At 40.5% G+C, this 22214-nt stretch overlaps 1 protein-coding gene across 15 annotated transcripts in view; it reads left to right on the top strand.

Moving 5' to 3' along the window:
- Positions 1 to 22214, top strand: part of raraa (retinoic acid receptor, alpha a) — a 530677-nt gene that overhangs the window by 442070 nt on the left and 66393 nt on the right. For 13 of the 15 annotated variants that reach the window (XM_059638906.1, XM_048560466.2, XM_048560465.2 and 10 more), the window contains one exon: positions 3928 to 4076. The exons of the other annotated variants lie outside the window; for them this stretch is intronic. In XM_059638906.1, the coding sequence (XP_059494889.1) occupies positions 3928 to 4076 (149 nt within the window). The remainder of the gene's footprint in view (positions 1 to 3927; positions 4077 to 22214) is intronic. 15 annotated transcript variants of the gene reach the window in all.

Genomic DNA, 22214 nt, shown 5'->3' with positions numbered 1-22214 from the left:
ATTATTCATGTATAAACTTTGACAGAAGTTTTGACCAGGTTATTCTAATGTGGTGAGGGCGGATTGGTAAGTCTGATCTTGTTCTCACGTGATAACCACCTGTGTGTATTTCCAGATGATGTCAATGGAAGCTTAACTGATTTTTTCCTCTTTGACCTAGTTGCAATGGGGGCATTTGCAGCATCTAGCTGAGTTCAGCCTCTCAGCTCATATCAGGGTTCAAATCGCGGGCATTTCTGATGGCTGAGCTACTTGCTGAATAAATTTGTTGTGCCATCAAGGAGCCATGTTTAGGATTTTCAAATGCCTGAGCCAACCTTCAGTTTCCTGATAAGTGAGGGATAAGCTCCATTAGTCAAATGAGATGCAGTCACACTCCTGTGGAGTTGAGGCTCAGCGCTTGATAAGGAGCAAAATTTATGAGATGCTGTACTGTTGAAATTTATTTTCCCAGGAATCATTTTGCTAAAAAAAGGAAGATATGAATGAACTAGAAAGTCAAAACAGATAGTGTTCATCCTTCAGTTATTACTGTTCTCTGTTTCTGTATATTTGTTCTTTGTTCATAGTCTGAGGATTTCTGTAGCTGGTGGCTTGCAGAAACTTGTATATTCCACAGGCTTCTTTGCTATGGTAGATCGCTTCCTTTGATATTTTTACCAGTTTGAAGAAAGAACATGGCAAAAATATATAAAAACAGGGTGACCTACTTTGACCTGAGCAAGAATTGGCCCAGCATTCATTTATATTTGAATTTCTTTACTAGATGCATTTGTTCATAGCTGACAATTTATGAAGTTAAGTATTGGTTCAGTTGGAGAGCTAATGCTAGCATAAACTGGTTAAGCCAGATTGCTTGTTTCTGCGCTATTGTTTCAATATACTTATAATTATGGAATCTTCCAGCTTTGTAAATGATTTAATTTAAAGAAGTCCCAAGCTGTCCATACACGCCTGATGTGATGATATCTGAGCAATGCTGAATTATTGAATCAAGTTGGTTCAGCGTTTTGGGAAATACAAGTTGAAAATAAAATCAAAAAGTGCTCTTGATCACTGTCAAATGATCCCTGCTGGAAAATGTTCAGTGAAAATGAGGCTTATCTTGTCTGTCACATTCTCAAATGTGTGAATAGCCTGCTGAAGCTCATATGTAGTTTCCAAATCTGTATATTTCACCCTCCCCGGTTGGGTTCCTGTAGTGAGATTGTTTTCTTATAATATAAGGTTGAGCAAATTGAGCCCATATTCCCTGGAGTTTGGAATGAACAGTGATCTCATAGAAACGTATAAGATTCTGAAGGGACTTGGCAGTAGACACAGTCCTGGCATGTCAATTAGAACAAAGGGACATGGTCTCAGAATAACTGGCAGATCATTGGGACTGCTCATCAGAAATTTCTTCATTCAAGTGGTTCTAAATATTTGGAATTCTTTACCATCAGAGTGTTCTGGAAGCACCATCATTGAATATATTTAAGGCTGAAATTAACAGATTTTTGATGGTTCAGGGAATTGAGGAGTGGATGGGAATGTGGAGTTGAAGCTGAAGATCAGCTAATGTTATACTCCTGCATGTTATGTTCTTGGTCTTCAGAGCATCGAAAAAAATTGAAATTTAAATTGGTGCATCATTTGTGAGTGGTGCTTTCTTTAGAATTTGTGAATTAATCCAGTGCTTGTGACAGCTGCTTTTCTAAGCAGTTCTGTGTATGGTTGGGTTGTCCAGATTCAAACAGACAGTTGAAAGCAGACTGTGAATAGCAAGCTACTGAAACTTCACCACCTTAATGATAACTGCATCATGCCTCTATGATGCTCAAGGTTAGTGTGTCAAAGCTTTGATGCAGCCTTTCTTTCTTGTAGATAAAGTAAGGGCATGTCTTGTATTGCACCTTTCATGATTCCATACCTCCAAAGCACTTCAGAGCTAATAAAGTACTTTTGAAGTGTGGCTCAAGCTTTTGATTCAGGGAAACGAAGAAGTCAGTTTCCACAGAAAGAAGTCCCAACCACAGCAGCAGCGAGATTGTTTTAAAGGTGGTGCTGATTGCAGAATAAATTTGGCCAGGGCAGCAATAAAAATCCCCTTGTGCCTTGCAAGTCTTTGTGGGAGGACTGGCCAGACCTCAAGCTTAATGCCTCATCTGAAAGACAATAATGCAGCATTTCCACCAGCCAAAACTTAGTACTGTGCTGACTGCCAGTATAGATTAGCTGTGTAATTGCCAGAGTGAGTACAAAAACATTGACTTTCTAACCTGGAGGTGAGAGTGCCACAACTGACCAAGATCCCAACAACTGTTTGTGTGAAGCTTGAAGATTATTTTAGTTTACAATTTGAAGCAAAATTGTAAGTGCAGAGGTGCAAGATTTCATTTCTAGCAGCAAATGGAGAAAACGTTCCACTACATATTTTACTTGGTGTATCTTTTTGGTTGACCAGCTGTTCAACCCTTAGTACAGCAGGAATTTTTGTTGAATGATCCAATTGCAGCAGTATTTCCCGTCAGTATTTTGTTCTCTGATGCAAACCACAGGATCACAACCCAGCTCAGTGAATGTTACCCGGTGTGTTTTTTTTCTAACATTTCTTCCCCCATTGTCAGCAGGATTTAAGAGAACATGTAATAATAATTTTTCCTTCCCTCCCATAGTAATTTTGAATGTCTAGATCTTGCTACATGATTCTACAGCCTGCCAACAGCTGTAAAGACTATAATCAAGGTGTTCAGGCAGGAATTTTGAAGTGGTTATGTTGACTGATAACTAGAAGATGACAGCCACGAGATATTAATCAGAGCTCTCATTGCAGGCATTTTACAACTTTATGCAAGGATGTGTTTTTTACCGTATGTCTGTTTCCTTCTGTCAGATTCTACGATTGAGCACTTAACCCCAGGCTTTGAGACTTAAGGATATATTTGCGGAAAAGGCTATGCCCATTTGGTAGATTACTTTGGAACATTGTAGAGGTGGTTAACATTTCAGAAATGGGGAGTAACAAGGCCTCTCCCTATTTCTGAACAGGGATGCAACTCTCTGTCCTTTGAAACCACTTCAAATCCAAGGAAGATTAAATTATGGTGACCTTTCAGCCTTCAGATCAGGGGTTGGATATTCTGATTGAGATGGGGTATAAAGAAGGCAAGATAGAAGGGAAACTAGAGAAATGCAGAAGAAAACCATTTGGCATGGTTTGGTGGATAACGGAAAAGGCAGAAATGGACCGAGGGAACAAAAGGCATCAAGGATAGAGGCAAGCAACTGATCAAGTGGTTAGGTGCTGACAAATTATGGCAAACTTTAATACAATTATCATTAACACTTAAGTAGAACAATAAAAGTTTAAGTTAAAACTAATTTTAGAAAGCAGAAAATATTGAGCAGAAGATTGTGCTGCAGACAAAATAGAACTTAATCCGATGGCAATACTTTAAAAAAATGCAAGTGTAATCATTTCATTTTTTTCCTGCCACCAAGCAGGATAAAAGTGAAAATATGCACTCAGTATAGGTAGGCTGTAAAAATTATTGTAATTTAAAACTGCACATACTGCACTTCGTATTGGGTTTACAAACATCTTTGTTATCTTTTTCATGTTGGAAATCAAGTGAGGATGGAGAAACCACATTAATCTGCATTCTCCTGCCCACACTCTCTCTTTGAATGCAGTTCTCTGCAAGGAGTGGGATAAACTGGATGGTGTCAGCTCAGTGTCTAATGATCAGCTCCCACTTGCCATCATACTGTATCATACTTTGCCAAAAAGACACATTTGTCTAAATGTGCCTTCTGTCTGTTTCAAGTTCCTCCTTCCTACAGTTATTGGAGTTCATGAATTGAGTGCAGTAAAAACTTCAAATGTTGCTGAATTCCTTTTAAGTTTAAACTCAGACTTTTTTTTCTTTTTTTTTTGTATTTCAGCCATAGAAACACAGAGTACTAGCTCAGAGGAGATTGTGCCCAGCCCACCTTCCCCACCCCCACCTCCACGTGTATACAAACCCTGCTTCGTCTGCCAAGACAAATCATCAGGTTACCACTATGGAGTCAGCGCTTGCGAAGGATGCAAGGTACGAGATAAGTCTTGAGGTATTTTCAATTTGCTGTGCCAGATTCAGGGGTGTGGTGCAATTTGTCGTGGTTTGATTTTGCATCCACTGCCAATTTCCATCAGAGCATCAGCCAGAACGGGTGCTGATGCATCAGTGGCGGCACCTGAGGCTTATGAAAGTACGTGAGCCCTTGTCACCACGGGAAAAGTTGGACGTTGACCTACATACATTAGCAAAGGGTGTCAGATGCCAGGAAGAGGTGTTTGCAATTAGTTGTATTCTAACTTCACAGATAAGTGTTTAGGAATCATAATGACTACACTTTAATGTAGGGTACAGTCATACATCGGAAAATGTCTGCATGTTCTGATATTCCAAAAACAAACCTAACCCAAGCAAAAAATGCATTCTCTCATTGAACCCTTCATTATCCATTTGAAATTTAAGTGGTGACCTAATCAAAGTTTTCACTATTAACAAGAAGAGCCAGGGTAGATAAAGATGAACTATTTCCACCAGTTGTGGATTTTAGACCCTGGAGGAAGAGCTGAACATTCGGGCCAGACCATTCAGGAGAGGTAAAAACAGAAGTTGTTGGAAAAGTTCAGCAAAAGGTCTGGTCACATCTATGAAGAGAACTCAGAAATGAGACGGTGCACTTTTGCTTGGGTTAGGTTTGTTTTTGGAATATCAACACATGCAGACATTTTTCAACCTATTACTGTACTCTGCATTAAGGTGTAGCCATTCAAGAGAGAGGTTAGGAAGCATTCAACACACAAAGGGTGGTAAATGTTTTGAACTCTTGTTCCACAACTGATAGTGGATGCTGCTTCAGTTGTTAATTTCTGTTCTGAGATGGATGCATTTTTGTAATGCAAGGGTATTAAGGGTCATGGACCAAAGGCAGGTATGTAGAGCTAGGCCACGATTGCATTCAATGCTGGATTAGGCTAGAGGGCTGAATGGCCTACCCATATTCTTACGTAACTATCTTCACTTTTTGTTATGTAAGGAATTTGACCGTTGCCTACAGGAGATAATCACGAGTCCCCAGATTTTGGTGTTACATCTAAAGTCTACACATGTAATTAACATTTGCCTGATATGGAACCATAGTCTGGCATTTTTAACAGTAATGTAAGAATTCATGTATGATCACTGAATTCTTTCCTTTGGAATCTGCTACTTAATATATTTTGTTTCCACTGAAAAATATTTAGACAATAATGTTACCACTGTCTGACAATGCTGGCATATGTTTCTGAAGAAGTAATTGTATTCCACACAGACAGCAATCCTAGTAAAGGAAACAATTTCTGAAAAATAGATGCCAGTTTTAGGGTGGGGCGACTTGGATATAGCTACCTGCAGTACCAGTTTCTAAAGATTACCTCACCTTATTTCTCCACTTAATTCTACATATCTGAAAACAGTTATTCAACAGTTTCTCCATTGTAGTAAATGTCAAAAAGTGTTCACATTTTGCATTGAAACAATATGAATTATTCCCTTAAGATATCTGCATTAGAATTCTAGTTAGTGCATGCAAAACAATAGATACTTTCAAGACTGTTAATTGTATCCATTGTAAATACTCTTACAAGCGATCTCTGATGGAAAGTGGGCTAAATGCTTTCTTCACAACATGTCTAATATAAGAATGACCTGTATGATACTTTTCCATGGATGTGTTTTGACTTGTCAGCTACATGGCTAGCATCTAATGGGAACAAGAGGGTTGTTGGGCTCAAACAACACTTATGGAATTGGACAGATAATACACACTGAGTCTCCAGTATATTAATAGAGGAATGCAACACTGTTGGAGATACAATCCTTAACATAAGACTTTCCTTCAATATATATCTTGTCTGAGTGTTCAGACGACACAGGGGATTAGATTTGAAGACACTCAGGATACTATTCTGGTTAACGTTCTTTCCTCAACCAAAAATAGATATACTGATCATTTGGGGAACCAGCTGTATGCAAAATGACTGCCATATTTACCTACATAGCAACAGCAACTACAGCTCAAAAAGTTATTAATTGTATGGAAAGTGCTTAATGATTGTGCTTTTCTGCATTAATGTAATCCAAGCTGTTTAACTTCTTCTGTGTTGTAACATCTACTAAAAAGCACGTTTGTCTCTCAGGAAGTAAGTTCATTGGGCTTTCAGGCCCATTTACCATGAGAGGCTTTTTGCTTCTTTCCCTATGAGATGAAGGATTAATGTAACTGTGCCCTTGTTGCATGCACAGTGAATGATTAAGATAAAAGACATCCCTTCAACCAGAGGTGCAGAGAAGAAGGCACAGCCTTTTCATTTGGCCCATAATAGGACTGTGTGGCTGCAGCAACATGTTTTGTTGAATAAAGGAAGAGTAAAATTTAAGATTCTTTTCAATGACTTAACCTCTTGTCACATTTATTGAGCTGAAAGGGAGACGTTCTTTAGGGAATCTTGCAGCGATTTTCTTGGGCGCAGAACCAACTTTTAGCTGACATTGGTGGATTTAAAAACTGAGACAGTTCTTGGCAAGCACCTCAACAGCATAATGGTTCAAGCGAAGGAGCAAAAGTTTCATTTAAACATCCACATTAAATACATTGATGATGGAGCATTGAATTGTTTTCATTTGGTTGGTGCCAAGTGATGTTGTTACTTGTGTTTGACATAGAGGAAGAAGTGTGACTGAAGGAGATTTGAGAAACAAGAAAGTTAACAAGTTACTTGTAGTTTCCCAAGTAGCTGGGCATGACTGTATAGTCTGATTTATCTGAGTTTCTCCTCTGGCACAGATTGCGGAAAGCTCTGCCAAAATGCTTTTGAGTAAATGTCATGTAAATGAGAACCTTTTGATACTTGTATCTCTGGAACAAATTTATGCTTTAAAACTTAAATGTTTTTGATACATTAAATTATTCATCTTGTACATTTTCATACAATCAAAATATTAACTGTAAATTTCACCCTAATTACTTTGTGGTGTAATTGATGTCAGAGTTCAGAATTTATTTTCCCATTTAGGTGTTTGCTAATCAACCTGTTAGAGAGATGTACTTCACACCTCGAGAGCAAGTGGGATTTGAACCCAGGTTTGAATTCCTTTAATGGTGTAAAGAATGCCCTTAGCTTCACTCATCAGTGATTAGTTAATGAATCTGAGTTGGCTACAGCTGGATGTAAGGTACTTAATTTGGCCTCAGGTGCTCTGTATTTGAGAGAGAAAAATCAGCCCTTGTTTGCATTTGCGATCACGATTCACAGAGCTCTGCAAAGATGCCTTTTTGGCCTCCTTCCTATTCCTCAAATACACTCTCTCTGTCTGTCAGTGGCTTAATCCAAACATACATGCATGTGTACACTGATGATTCGCAGCATTACCGGCTCACCAGTCATAATAGCTATGCTGGCTCTGATTGTCAGACTGCTTATCCAGCGCTCTGCAATAGCAAACAGAAAGCTGAAGCTAAACCGTGTGCAGCTGCGCATTTATTTCACTTTACTGAGCTAAACATCCAATCCCATGTCCTCTTAGATGAGAAAGAAAGTCCACTGGAATGTTGTCTGTCATCCACCTCTATCTTGATCCACCTGCTGCTCAAATTCACATCCATTCTAGACTTAATGATTCCACTGTTCTGTTCGGTAACCTCTCATCATTCCCCTCCCAACAAATTTGAGCTGCTCCAAAATTCTAACACCCATCCATTATCCCTGCTCTCACTGAATTTATGTTTTGCCCTCACTCTATTCACTTGATTCTTTAAAAATGTACATTGATATGTGACATTTCCTCAATTATCAAAAGGTCATTGGCCCTTAATTCAGCCTATGTGACGAAATCTAATTTAAGTTACTGGTAAACAAGCAAGTTACTTGCAATATATAACATGTTCTACTGTTGTCCAAATTTTCTACCATCTGATCCCTCTGCTTTAGGTCACAAGTATTTTCCCTCCTTGATTTGTCCATATTTCCACAAGGCATTCAAGTGCTTTGTTTCTACTATTCCCAAAGTGCACATCAGTAATAGGATACAATCTGCTATTATCTGTATGCGCTGAAAACTCAGCCAGGATAGAGCAGTTGGATACCAAACAGAAACTGAATGCTTATTACTGGCACTCAGTGCAATATGGTAATGTGATTGTACTAGTTAGCCAGAGATCCGGACTAATATACTGTCTCTAATTCATTTCATTTCAGTTATGAACCTAAGTAATTAGGCTAAAATCATGAGTGAAATCTACTTCAATAATGGTGCCAGGAAGTTCACGGGAAAAGAAAAGTTAGTATGCAGTAACTTCAAGTGATTCAGGTGACAAATGGAATGTTTATTTCAAAAGGAATCAAAGATGAAAATTGAGAAATCTTAGCGAGACCATATGTGGGACACAGTACAATTTTGGTTTCTTTACTTATGAAAGAATAGAAGTAAATTAGAAGCATTTCAGAAGAGGTCCACTCAACTTATTCCTAGGATGAAGGTATTGTCTTGTTGGGCCGCCCCTCATTGGAGTTTGGAAAATCAGAAGTGATTCTTTTGAAGCATATAGGATCCTTGAAGGAATTTAATATAGTACACTGCGAGGATGTTTCCCCTTGTGGGGGAGTATAAACAATAAGGTACTGATTTTAAAAATTCGGGGTCTTCCAGTTAATTCAGAGATTAGAAGAAGGATTTTTTCCCTTTCAGGGCTTTGCATCTGTTGAATTCGCCTCTCCAGAGAGCAGTGGAGGCAAGATAATTGAATATATTAAGGCTACATTAGATTTTTGGTTGCTAAGAGCCAAGGGTGGCTATGGGTGGTCAAGGCAACTTGGAAAATGGAATTGAGAACACAATCTAATCAGCCATGATGTTAGCAAATGGCAGAGCACCTTTGATGAGCTAAAAATACTGAATGGCTAATTCCTACTCTTAATACTTGTTTTTCCAAGATCAATTAACTCACATGCTTCCTTGTGAATGCATTAGTCAAAGCTTTGACAAAGGTGTGCCAAAGGAGGGCCAGCATCTTCCAGACTGTTGTGGAGTTCAAGTTCGAAAACAAATCACTGCAACTTCAGTCTCCTTGGAAATGTTCATTTTCTCACGTTTCCAACTACTATATTACTTTCCGTTGTCTGTTTATCTGCCCCATAGTTTGGCACATATGCCTTGCACGTTCAAACACACACTTCCTCTTCCTGAGAGCAAACCTTAAAATAGCACTGAATGCACAAATAATTATTACAGAACAGTAGAAATTATGGTACGAAGAAAGTCTTTTCTGACCCATGTAGACCTTTCTGTTATTCAACTACCTATACTAATCCAATTTTCCTATCAATTGCTTTTATCTCTTTATAGTGTTCCTGTTCAAATATTTATCCAGTTCCATTATGTGATGTTACTGTATCTGCCTGAAGAGGTTTTGTTATAAAACATACAATGTTTTAATGATTCGTTACAAAAAGAAATCTTCTAATTTAGACTAATGAAGGAGAAATTCTTGGACTATCTTGCCAATTTGCTTGACAAATGAAACATTCTGTCCCTGTTCATTGCTACAGGGAAATCTGTAGTTTGATCCTTGGGACCTCCAGGTTTATTCAAGATATCTGTCTGCATTATCATCCCCTGTGTCCAAATAACTGTTGGAATCAGTGTGACTGTTTTTGAATTTTGCAAAGCTGGTTTGTTTCCACAGTTTATGGCTGTAATATAATCTGAAATCTGATGATATCAAATACACTTTGGTACACTATGTAATGTCCCATCATTAAAAAATAGCGCCATGTGTTGAATACAATGCTGATACAAACTAAAGTTTACTTCCTCAAGATCTGCAGATGGGCTTTTAAAAAGGCATGTGATATAAACAAAAATTATTTTAGACCACAACATAATTTCTTGGACCGTGAGCTTCTAGAATTTTTGCATATGACAAATTGATTGACTCCATGCCCAGTGTGGCACAAAGTGGAAATTGTACTCAATTGTCACAGTATGCTGCTTTGGAAAATGTAGATGATGATGGATTCTAAGAGGAATATAGCACTGACTGCCAAGTTTCTGGTACCAAAACTGGCTCTACTCTAACAAGGGATACGTCAGGTTCTATGTGATTGATAGTGATAGGGGACTACCTGGTCAGAGGCACAGAGAAACGTTTCTGTGGCCAACAGTGAGACATCAGAATGGAATGTTGTGTCCCTGGTGCCAGAGTCAAGGATACCTCGGAGAGGGTGCAGAGTATTTTTGACGGGGACCATGACCAGCAGGGAGTTGTTGTACACCTCAATACAAATGATGTAAGAAGAGAAAAGGCTGAGGTTCTGAAGAGAGAATTTAGGAAATTAAGTAGGAGGTCAAAAAGTAGGCTCTCAAGGGTAACAATATCTTGATTACTCACGGTGGCACATGCTAGGGAGAGTGGGAATAGGAGAATAGAGCAGGTGAATGTGTGGCTGAGGAGCTGGTGCAGGGGAGAAGGATTCATATTTTTGGATCATTGAAATCTCTTCTAAGGTAGAAGTGACCTGTATTAAAAGGACGGGTTGCACCTCAATTTGAAGGGGACCAATATCCTGGAGCATGCCAAAGAGACCGTGAGACAAGAGAGAAGCCTGATGCTGGTGCAGTTGAGAAGAGGAGCAAGTCAGATCATCTAGGCAGGAAAGAGCAACTGAGAGAACAAGGTAAGATTGATAAATTAAACTGCATTTACTTCAATGCAATTGGCCTAACCAGTAAGGCAGATAAACTGAGAGTATGGTTGGGAACATGGGCCCGGGATATCACAGCAATTACAGAAAAGTGTTCAGGGAAGGACAGGTCTGGCATTTTAATGTTCCAGGGGATTAGATGCTACAGGAAGGATAGAAAAGGGGTGCAAGAGACGAGGGGGAGTCAAGCTTTTGGTTATGGATAAAATTACGGTTATGCTTAAGGAATATTTTCGTAGAAGTACATTCAGTGAAGTTATTTGGGTGGAACCGAGAAATTAGAAAGGGCTGATTACCTTATTCAGATTGCAGTAGAGGCCCCCCAATAGTCAGCAAGAAATTGTGAAGCAAATTTGTAAGGAGATCTCAGTTGTCTGTGAAAATAATAGGGTGTAATGGTAGAGGATTTTAACATTCCAAACATAGACTGGTACTGTAATAGTATTAAGGGCATGGATGAAGAGCAATTTGTTAAGTGTGCATAGGAAAATGTTCTTTTTCAGTATATGGATACACCTACAGGAGAAGGAGCCAAACTTGACTTTCGTTTGGAAAATAAGGCAGAGCAGGTGACTGAGGTGTAGGTGAGGGAACACCTTCGGCCAGTGATCATAATTATATTAGTTCCAAAATAGTTATGGAAAAGGATAAGCCTGATCTAAAAGTTAAAATTCTGTATTGGTGGAAGAACAATTTTGTTGGTATTAGGCAAGAACTTTGAAAAGTTGATTGGGAGAGGCTATTCACAAGGCCTTCAAAAATGAGATAACAAGAGTCCAGAGACTGTGTGTTCTTGTTAGTGTGAAGGGCAAACCTGGTAGGTGTAGGGAATGCTAGATGACTGGAGAAATTAAGATTTTGGTCAAGAATAACAAGGAGGCATATGTCAGGAGAGGCAGATGGAATCAAGTGAATCCTTGACATAGATAAGTGCAGTAGAGGTATACTCGAGGGGAATAAGGAGGGCAGAAAGAGGACATGACATAGCTTTGGCTCATAGAGTTCAGGAGAATCCAACGAATTTCTACAATACATTGAGGACAGAAGAACAGAGGAGTAACTAGGGAGAAAATAGGGCCCCTTAAAGATAATCAAAGCAATGTGTGGAATAACAGGAGATGGGTGAGATACTAAATGAGTATTTTCTACTGGAAATATAAATGGCGATATCTTGAAAAGTCCCTATATCACTGAGGAGGAAGTGCTGGATTTCTTAAAATTTAGGAAAGTGGATGAATCCTTGGGTTCTGATCAGGTGTGTCCCAGAGCTCAGTGGGACGCTAGGGAAGTGATTGTTGGGCCCCTTGCTGAGATATTTGTATCGTCGATAGCCAGAGATGAGGTGCTGGAAGACTTGAAGAGTGGGTAGTGTGATGCCATTATTTAAAAAAGGTGGTAACAAAAAGCCAGGGAACTTAGACCGGTGAGCCTGACATCCATGGTGGGTAAGTTGTTGGAGGCAATTCTGAGGGACAGGACTTAATGTACTTGGAAGGCCATGAACTAACTAGGAATAGTCAACATGGCTTTGTCAGTGGAAAATCATGTCTCATTAACTTGAATGAAGTTTTTGAAGAAGTGGCAAAGAAGATTGATGAAGGCAGAGCAGTGGAAGTTGTCTATGTGGACTTCAGCAAGGCATTCAACAGCATTCCGCATGGTAGACTGTTAGCAAGGTTAGATCACATGGAATACAGGGAGAGCCAGCAATGTGAATAAAAAATCGGCTTGAAGGTAGGAGACAGAGGAAAGTGGGAGAGCTTGTTGCTCGGACTGAAGACCTGTAACTATCAGTGTGCTGTAAGGATCGGTGCTGGGTCCACTGCTTTTTGTCATTTTTATAAATTATTTAAGTCTGAGTATAGGAGGTATGGTTAGTAAAGTTTGCAGATGACACCAAAATTGGTAACATAGTGGACATTGAAAAAGGTCGTCTCAGAGTACAACGAGATCTTGATCAGATGGGCTAATGAGCGGAGGAGTGGCATTTGGAGTTTAATTTACATAAATGTGAAGTGTTGTATTTTGGTAAGGCAAATCACGGAAGGACTTATACAGTTAATGGTTGAGTCTTAGAACATGGAACAATACAGCGCAGAACAGGCCCTTTGGCCCTCAATGTTGCACCGACCTGTCAACGAATCTGAGCCCATTCCCCTACACTATCCCATCAACATCCATATGCTTATCCAAGGACTGTTTAAATGCCCCTAATGTGGCTGAGATAACTACATTGGCAGGCAGGGCATTCCACGCCCTTACCACTCTCTGAGTAATCTTGTGGACAGTTATCAAACAAAGAGACCTTGGCATGCTAGTTGCTTGAAAGTGGAATCGCAGGCAGACAGGTTAATAAGAAGACTTTTGGTATAGTTGCCTTCATGGGTCAGTGCATTGAGTATAGGAGTAGGGAGGTCATGTTGTGGTTGTACAGGACATTGGTTAAGCCATTTTTGGAATACTGTGTGCAGTTTTTGTCTCCCTGCTGTCGATGTTGTGAAACTTGAAAGAGTTGAGAAAAGATTTACGAGGATGTTGCCAGGGTTGGCAGGTTTGAGCTATAAGGAGAGGCTGTATAGGCTGGAGCTATTTTCCCTGGTGCATCTGATCCTGAGGGGTAACCTTGTAGAAGTTTATAAAGTCATGAGGGGAATGCGTAGGGTAAATAGACAAGATCTTTTCCCCCGGGGTAGGGGAGTCCAAAACTAGAAGACAGTAGTTTAAGATGAAAGTGGAAAGATATAAGAGAAACCCACAGGGCAAATTTTTCACGCAGAGGGTAGTGTGTGCATGGAATGAACTGCCAGAGGATGTGGTGGAGGCTGATACAGTTACATTTAAAAGACATCTAGATGGGTACATGAATAGGAAGGGTTTGGAGAGATATGAGCCAAATGCTGGCAAATGGGACTAGATTCACTTAGGATATCTGGTCAGCATGTACAGGTTGGACTGAGGGGTGTGTTTCAATGCTGTACGACTTTGTGATTGCTGCCAACACAATATTTGCAAATTGGTGGCATGTTTAGCTTGCTCAGGCTACTCAGTCGCATGAGACACTTTAGCTGTCCGATGTACTGGTGTTGCTAGTATATTGGAGACATTTTCCTCAGTGAGTGTTTATTCATCGTTCCACATATTAGTTGCCTCACGTACAATGTATTGTTTCTACAGACACAAAGATCATACAGCAGATGACTTGAAATCCAAGCCATCATTGTGCTTTTCAGCTACCTTATCAATAGACTGGCACATTTGCAGATATGTGTGATTTTCACCCCATGCATGGTCAGAATGTATAAAATGCTGACCATGTTGTAAAATACATGCTTTCAATTATTCAATGTAACACAACCATCTGCAAAATAGAGGTATCAACTATTCTTCACCCTCTTACCTGATTTTCACTGGATTGTGCATTGATTTTTGATTAATATGTTTAAAGGTTGTACCCATGTTATTTCTGTTTCTTCAGGATTCATTCACACTTTTCGTGATCTTTGTCAGAAGAAAAACATATATTGCCTGCAATAAAGGACAGGACATCCATTGTGGCTCTTCTTGAGAGCCCTTGAAAAGGTTAATCTGCAAAGTATGCATTTGAAAATTTACTGGTTTCTTTCTGCCACAGCAAGTAGTGTGGTTGGTAAATACCCACTTAAATGATATGTCAGCACTTAAAGAAATCTCCCACTATGGCAAAATTTCTCGTACATTCAGCATCACAAATAAGTGAAATTTTGATTGGTAAATATTCAAGAAAGTCGAAATGCTTAACAACTGAGAGACAAGAAATGAGGTGCAAATTATTTCTTGACTGTGCGAGGTCTAATCTTTAGAAGGATGGATGGTAAAATCAGCCACTACAAAAACTTCAAACATATTTGCTTAAAAAGCATGTTAATTGATTTGAAAAAGACTTTATCCTGTAGCTGATTTTCAAAACTCCCTTTAAATTTGATCTAAACTGCTTATACAGTTACCGAGGATGCGAAATTTCCTCTGGATTTTTAAGGCTTGCTGCACAACTCAACTTGAAATAAAACTAATCTAAACATTTTCAGTCAATTAATACATTTGCCTCATAAAATGAACATAAATTCTATCACAATGAATTACACCTGGAATGGATCTTGTCTACTCCTCTTTGATTATTAGTTTTCAAACATTGTAGTGAAAACAGAAAGGGTTTCTTCAGTTTTTACCATTTCTACTTTGAATAACGATACCTTAGGCCGGTTATATAGCTTGCATCCTTAGAAAATACAAGTATATTAAGGCATGCAGAAACAGATAACTTTCATATTTCTGTGAAACCCAGTTCTGTTGGCATAGATAGAACACTACTCATTGTATTTATAAGAAACTAAAAAGTTTTTGCTGCTGATATCCCATGTCCCACGCACCAGGCAATGCCTATGTTTCATATTAATCTCAAATTTTGTTAAATCCTTTCTCCTTATCATAACTGAGAACTCTTCAGTTTCCCTGATTGTGTAACTCTACATCAAAGTAATAAAATAAATTTGACCTGGACGTAGTCAATACAGAGCAATCAGAAAACACTGTTGATTGTTTGGATGGCAGAAGATCTTCCAGCGCTTCCCAATACAGAGTCTTTGTTGATCATAGTTGCAAATTCTAAAGGTACAATACGAAACTTCATTCAATCTATCCATTTCTTTAAAAGCCCGAAATGAATACGACAAAGCAAGAATCTCTCGAGAATTTGGGGATGCAACTTTAAAATGAATTTCCTTAATACCTTACATATAACTAAGCTTTCTAAGATATTAACTGTACACATATTCTCTGGTATGAAGTATTGAATCTCCACTCACCTTATTCATGAGTAACAATTCACTAATATGTAGCTCGAGTAGCCTTAAATTATTGATTTCCTGTTATAAATCAGATGCTCCAGTTTTTACGTGACAGTCCATGTCTCAAGCCGGGTACTGTTTTATGTAATTGGATTAACTAATTATGTACAGTGGCCAGGCACAGGAAACAACTATTCATAATTTACAAATTTAATCAGTGTGTAAGCTCAGGTCAGTTTGCATCAGTTACTCTAATTCAGTTCAGATCCGAAAAGAAACTCATGCACACAGATTTCAAAACAGCAGATACGCTTATGAAAATATAAAACCACACACTCATACAACCTCTTCTTTAAATGTCTCTTGTAAATCCTAGCTATTTTGAAAGTCATCTTCCTTTTTATACCTTTTTAGTGGAAACATCAGCTATTGCCAATTAAGGAAACTTGTAATTTGCTACCATCAAGGCTTTTCTACAATCTGTCCTTGAGGTGAATCACTGTGTTCCTGCAGTATCATACATTGTGTTCCTACAGGATGTTACATTGTCCTATTATTTGAGTTTTTTTTGTTTAATTGCAATATTGTTCTTAGCATGATAAATGCTCATTTTCAGTGGTTTCAGCAGTTCTGCTCATAGTATATTAGCCATTACTAAATCACATCAGGCTTGATTGAAGGTGGTCTTCAACCAGGATGATATTTGGGTGCTGTAAATCATTTCATCATCTCTGGGAGGGAAGAATAAAGGTAAACCACATTTCCATACACTGACTGTTTTTGCTGATTTTTTGCGTATGTGGTCATTGGGTTGGGCTGAAATGACCTTTGGTTCAATGGCATTGCAACATTTTCTGTCCATCTTATAAATTTTACCTTGCAACTGTATTAGATTAAATTTTCGTGTAAAAGATACCATCTTCAGACAGAGCAGTACCACCTCAGCATTGCATAAGACATCAGCCTTTGTGTTCCAGCCTCGAGAAAACATTTGAAACAGGCAGAAACCAATCAATCCCTTGAGCCATTCAATTATTTCATAACTGATAGGCAAGTGGAGTTCAGATATCTATCAGTGTTCCATTTCCCTTGATACCGTTCACTAATATAAGTCATAATCTACCTCAGTCTTGGAAATTCTGCTTGCTTCAGCATCTAGTGCAGTTTGGTTGGGAAGGGTTTCCAATTTCACCTACCACATTTGTGTGAAAGAGTGTTTTCTGACTTTGCTTCTCAACGATCTCTAGCCCTGGTTTTAAGATTTGTTTCTTTCCCCTTGAGTCCCCCAACAAAATAAATAGTATCTACCTTTTGAGAACCTAATCATTTTAGAATAAGACCAGATCATCCTTCAATCAACAATAGTCAAGTTGCTTGTGCTAAGTAAAGATTCTATGAGTTTTCCCACATTTGATGTTAAATAAATAGGCCTTCAATCTGACATATATTTGATGGACTGAATGGCTACCCTGTGTGCCATAAATGACTTGATGACTTGATGACTTTGACTTGGTTTTAGTGTCCATTGAGTTCCATAAGAGATTTTCCTATCTAAAAGCAGTATTTCTAAATTGAGAGCTTTGAAAGATTAGTTAAATGTACTTGTCATTTCTTCAGCTCTGCGTTGGGCTAGAAAACATCAGATCCTGAAAAGTCTTCCACCCTGAGTCCCATTATTTCTCAATTAGTAATTTTGAGTATTGCAGCTGAATCAAAACTGGCAGCAACGGTCTTTACAAAGTATATGTTTGTTCCTTAGTGTCTTAGTGAGAATCTGTGCTGTTTGCTGTGATATTTGTAATCAACCTGTATGAACATGTTCTGACATACCTCTGGAGCGGGTGAGCCTTGAACCCGGGCCTTCTAGCTCAAACGTCGGGGGAAAATACCACTGTACCACAAGGGCCCATGACTGTTTGCTGTGAATATTCCAGTTTTAATGTTATTCAGCAGCTCTGAACTCAAATGTTTACACAGTTGGAAGGAAAAGGAATGCTATTTCTACTCTTAATCCCTGTTACGTGGTTCCTGTGTAAAAATGGCCAAGCATGGAGATTGCTGAGGACAAGATCAAATTTGACCATGATAACAACTTCTGCCTGCATTTGATTGTTAACTCACCAATGATGAGTTATCACTTGGGCAAGAAATCAGTGCTTCTTAACAAGCTTTTTCCACAAACAAGACAGCACTTAAGAGGTGAAAAGCTGATCACTGTTACAAACCCACACCTCCACCACTCAGAAGGTCAAGGGCAACAGATTAATGGGAGCACCTCCAACTGCACGTTCACCTTTAAGTCATGCGCCATCCTGATTTGGAACTATATCAATGTGTTTCACTGTCGCTGGTTCATGGTCCTAGAAGTCCCTTGCTAACAGCACTGGGGTTGCCTACCTTTCCATGGACTGCAATGGTTCACGAAGGCAAGCTCATCAGCACCTTCTCAAGTGCAATTAGTGATGGGCAATAAATGCTAGTTAGCCAGTCAGTCATTGCCTGAAAGAGTTATACAAAAGGGAACATTTTGCTTTCCGAGACATGAGACACTTTATATGGGATCGTAAAATCATTGAGGATCCAGTGTCAATTTAAAGGAGTCACCTGGTAGCATGGAATAATCTGTTCCTGCTGGTCGCGAACTTGGAGGCTGAACAGACATTTGATTAAGCAGGGTGCTGGTGTACAATTAAGTTGTGGCAAGAAGGCATATAGCTGGTCTTCCTGCCCTGTCTCCAATTCAGGCTTATTAAATAGCCAGTTTGGACCATTTCAAGGTTTTATCCCAATAATCCCAGGAATTAATCCAACTGCAAACGAGCAGGTAGCGTGATGTATGCATGACAAATCAAACTCTGTGGGCAGTTCATCACCCTCACCAACAGAGGCGGGGGCAATGGGGCAACACGGGGTCCTAACAGCAACAGATGAATATTAACCTATTCAAGACAGGAAAAGGTCGTTTTCAGTCTTAATCTTAGTTGGCGTTCATGCTATCTCTTATTTATATGGTGTGTTTTAACATAAGAGAGATATTTTGGCATTCAGGTCCAACTTCTGCATCAGTCAAGTTCACGATTAATGTTGAATTGGCCACCTCCCAGCTACCAGGGAGCTTGTGCACTGTAGCTAAAGGAGAAGAAGGAGGCCACAGGAAGCAAAGCTAATGACATACAGGAAGTGGTTAGCGACTGAAAGAACAGGAGATTGGGGGATTGACTGCAGCTCGGTTTGAGAGCTATGTTTGCACTGAGGATTTAGAAGGAAATGGAGTGGTACAGAGAGTATTAATGGATATTCCAGAGAGTAGATTATATTAATGGTATTACAACGGATTTGATCTGTGTGAGAATGTATTTGTGTTTTAAATAGAAAATGCCGAGTAATTGGCTTTTATACCATTCTATGACAGAGGTCACTTGTGTTAAAAGGTTAAGCTGTTTATATTTAGACAGTAGAGAAGCTTTTCAATTCTGGAGATACAGCATTAATATTTCTAAATTGTTGAAATCCTTGAAGTTTTCATTATTGATCTCAAGGCAACGTGACTTCTTTTAAACTGTCCAGTTTCAGACTTTTATTCATTTTCAGCAGGTCCACTCCTGGTTAATACCTGGCATTCCTGAGCATTTCTAGTTGGGTGGTCACCTCGTAGACAACCTTGATTCACTTTTGATGAATTATAAACCTGAAGCATTCTAAATTAAAGTTATTGGTTTTATTTATTTACATCTGATGAACTACCATTAAGCACATTCATCTGAAGTGACCTTCATTTGCTGGATATTTTTTCCACTTCTGACATAGTGCTGAACTCATGTTTATTAGACCCAAACTTGATACACAGTAGTAACTATTATTCAGACTTGATTATGTTAGTTTTCCAGGTCGCCTTGCCCTTGGTTGGGCTTATATAGAGTTCTTGACAGCAGTGGAGTGCTGCATCTTGGCAGCAAGGAACAGCTAATAAGACTAGGCTTGTAAAAGTGATCACCTGTCAAGACATTGACCTTGACAGCAGAATAAGAAGTTTGACCTAGCGTTTCCTATTCCAGTGACTGACAAGGGACATGGTTTGAAAAAATAAATGTACTAAACTTCTTGTATAATTTCTAAAATATGTGAAATGCTGTCCTTTTGCTGGTAAAATTGCTCAGTAGGTTGGCGACTGTGGCAGTGAAAAGCAATGGATGAACTATCACACTGACAGCCAGGATTTTTTTCAGCCCAGTATATTTTAAAAATTCTATCAGAGATAATGGGAACTGCAGATGCTGGAGAATCCAAGATAATAAAGTGTGAAGCTGGATGAACACAGCAAGCCAAGCAGCATCTCAGGAGCACAAAAGCTGACGTTTCGGGCCTGGACCCTTCATCGGAGAGGGGGATGGGGTGAGGGTTCTGGAATAAATAGGGAGAGAGGGGGAGGCGGACCAAAGATGGAGAGAAAAGAAGATAGGTGGGGAGGTAGGAAGGGGATAGGTCAGTCCAGGGAAGACGGACAGGTCAGGGAGGCGGGATGAGGTTAGTAGGTAGGAAATGGAGGTGCGGCTTGAGGTGGGAGGAAGGGATGGGTGAGAGGAAGAACAGGTTAGGGAGGCAGAGACAGGCTGGGCTGGTTTTGGGATGCAGTGGGTGGAGGGGAAGAGCTAGGCTGGTCGTGTGATGCAGTGGTGGGAGGGGACGAACTGGGCTGGTTTTGGGATGCGGTGGGGGAAGGGGAGATTTTGTAGCTGAAGTCCACATTGATACCATTGGGCTGCAGGGTTCCCAAGTGGAATACAGCAACCTACAGGGTGGCATCATTGTGGCACTGCAGGAGGCCCATGATGGACATGTCATCTAAAGAATGGGAGGGGGAGTTGAAATGGTTCGCGACTGGGAGGTGCAGTTGTTTATTGCGAACCGAGCGGAGGTGTTCTGCAAAGCAGTCCCCAAGCCTCTGCTTGGTTTCCCCAATGTAGAGGAAGCCACACCGGGTACAGTGGATACAGTATACCACATTGGCAGATGTGCAGGTGAACCTCTTCTTAATATGGAAAGTCATCTTGGGGCCTGGGATAGGGGTGAGGGAGGAGGTGAGGGCAAGTGTAGCACTTCCTGCGGTTGCAGAGGAAGGTGCCGGGTGTGGTGGAGTTGGAGGGCAGTGTGGAGCGAACAAGAGAGTCACGGAGAGAGTGGTCTCTCCGGAAAGCAGACAAGGGTGGGGGTGGAAAAATGTCTTGGGTGGTGGGGTCGGATTGTAGATGGCGGAAGTGTTGGAGGACGATGCGTTGTATCCGGAGGTTGGTGGGGTGGTGTGTGAGAACGAGGGGGATCCTCTTTGGGCGGTTGTGGCGGCGGCGGAGTGTGAGGGATGTGTTGCGGGAAATGCGGGAGACGCGATCAAGGGCATTCTCGACCACTGCGGGGGGAAAGTTGCGGTCCTTGAAGAACTTGGACATCTGGGATGTGCGGGAGTGGAATGCCTCATCCTGGGAGCAGATGTGGCGGAGGAATTGGCAATAGGGGATGGAATTTTTGCAGGAGGGTGGGTGGGAGGAGGTGTATTCTAGGTAGCTGTGGGAGTTGGTGGGCTTGAAATGGACATCGGTTTCTAGCTGGTTTCCTGAGATGGAGACTGAGAGGTCCAGGAAGGTGAGGGATGTGTTGGAGATGGCCCAGGTGAACTGAAGGTTGGGGTGGAAGGTGTTGGTGAAGTGGATGAACTGTTCGAGCTCTCCTGGGGAGTAAGAGGCGGCGCCGATACAGTCATCAGTGTAACGGAGGAAGAGGTGGGGTTTGGGACCTGTGTAGGTGCGGAAGAGGGACTGTTCCACATAACCTACAAAGAGGCAGGCATAGCTGGGGCCCATGCGGGTGCCCATGGCCACCCCCTTTGTCTGTAGGAAGTGGGAGGAATCAAAAGAGAAGTTGTTGAGGGTGAGGACTAGTTCGGCTAGGCGGTTGAGGGTGTCGGTGGAGGAGGACCGGTCGGGCCTGTGGGGCAGGAAGACGCGGAGGGCCTTGAGGCCGTTTGCATGCGGAATACAGGTGTATAGGGACTGGACGTCCATGGTGAAAATGAGGTGTTGGGGGCCAGGGAATTGGAAGTTTTGGAGGAGGTGGTGGGCGTGGGTGGTGTCACGGACATAGGTAGGGAGTTCCTGGACCAAAGGGGAGAAAATGGAGCCCAGATAAGTGGAGATGAGTTCGGTGGGGTATCCAGCTTCACACTTTATTATTTTAAAAATTCTCCCTGTTTCTGGCTTCTGGCTTTGTATGTGGCCCTGAGATGAGCTATGGTCACTGAGGCTGGCATCAATTTTGAGAGCCTGGTCTCCCCACTTGCACTATAGGGTAATTATAATAAGAGAACTGATTAAGGTTTCTACCTAATACTGTAAAGTCAAATTATACAAAAGCAGACTTGGCAACGGAACTGCATTGGTTGATTGGCTTTTGTCGTTTGCAACCACCCCCTTTGTTATTTAACTGTCTTTCCTTTTGTCCTTTCCCCACTCCCCTTTCCATGCTTTTATTGTTGTTTAGGACCTCTTTCATCTTTAATTTTTCTTCACCTAAAGAGATGTCATTAACTTGAATTATTTAATTCCATTCCTATCTCCAAA

The sequence above is a fragment of the Stegostoma tigrinum genome, chromosome 31 (assembly GCF_030684315.1).
Source record: "Stegostoma tigrinum isolate sSteTig4 chromosome 31, sSteTig4.hap1, whole genome shotgun sequence".
Classification (NCBI taxonomy): domain Eukaryota; kingdom Metazoa; phylum Chordata; class Chondrichthyes; order Orectolobiformes; family Stegostomatidae; genus Stegostoma; species Stegostoma tigrinum.
The sequence above is the reverse complement of the archived record's forward strand: the minus strand, read 5'-3'. Positions and strand labels throughout refer to the sequence as shown.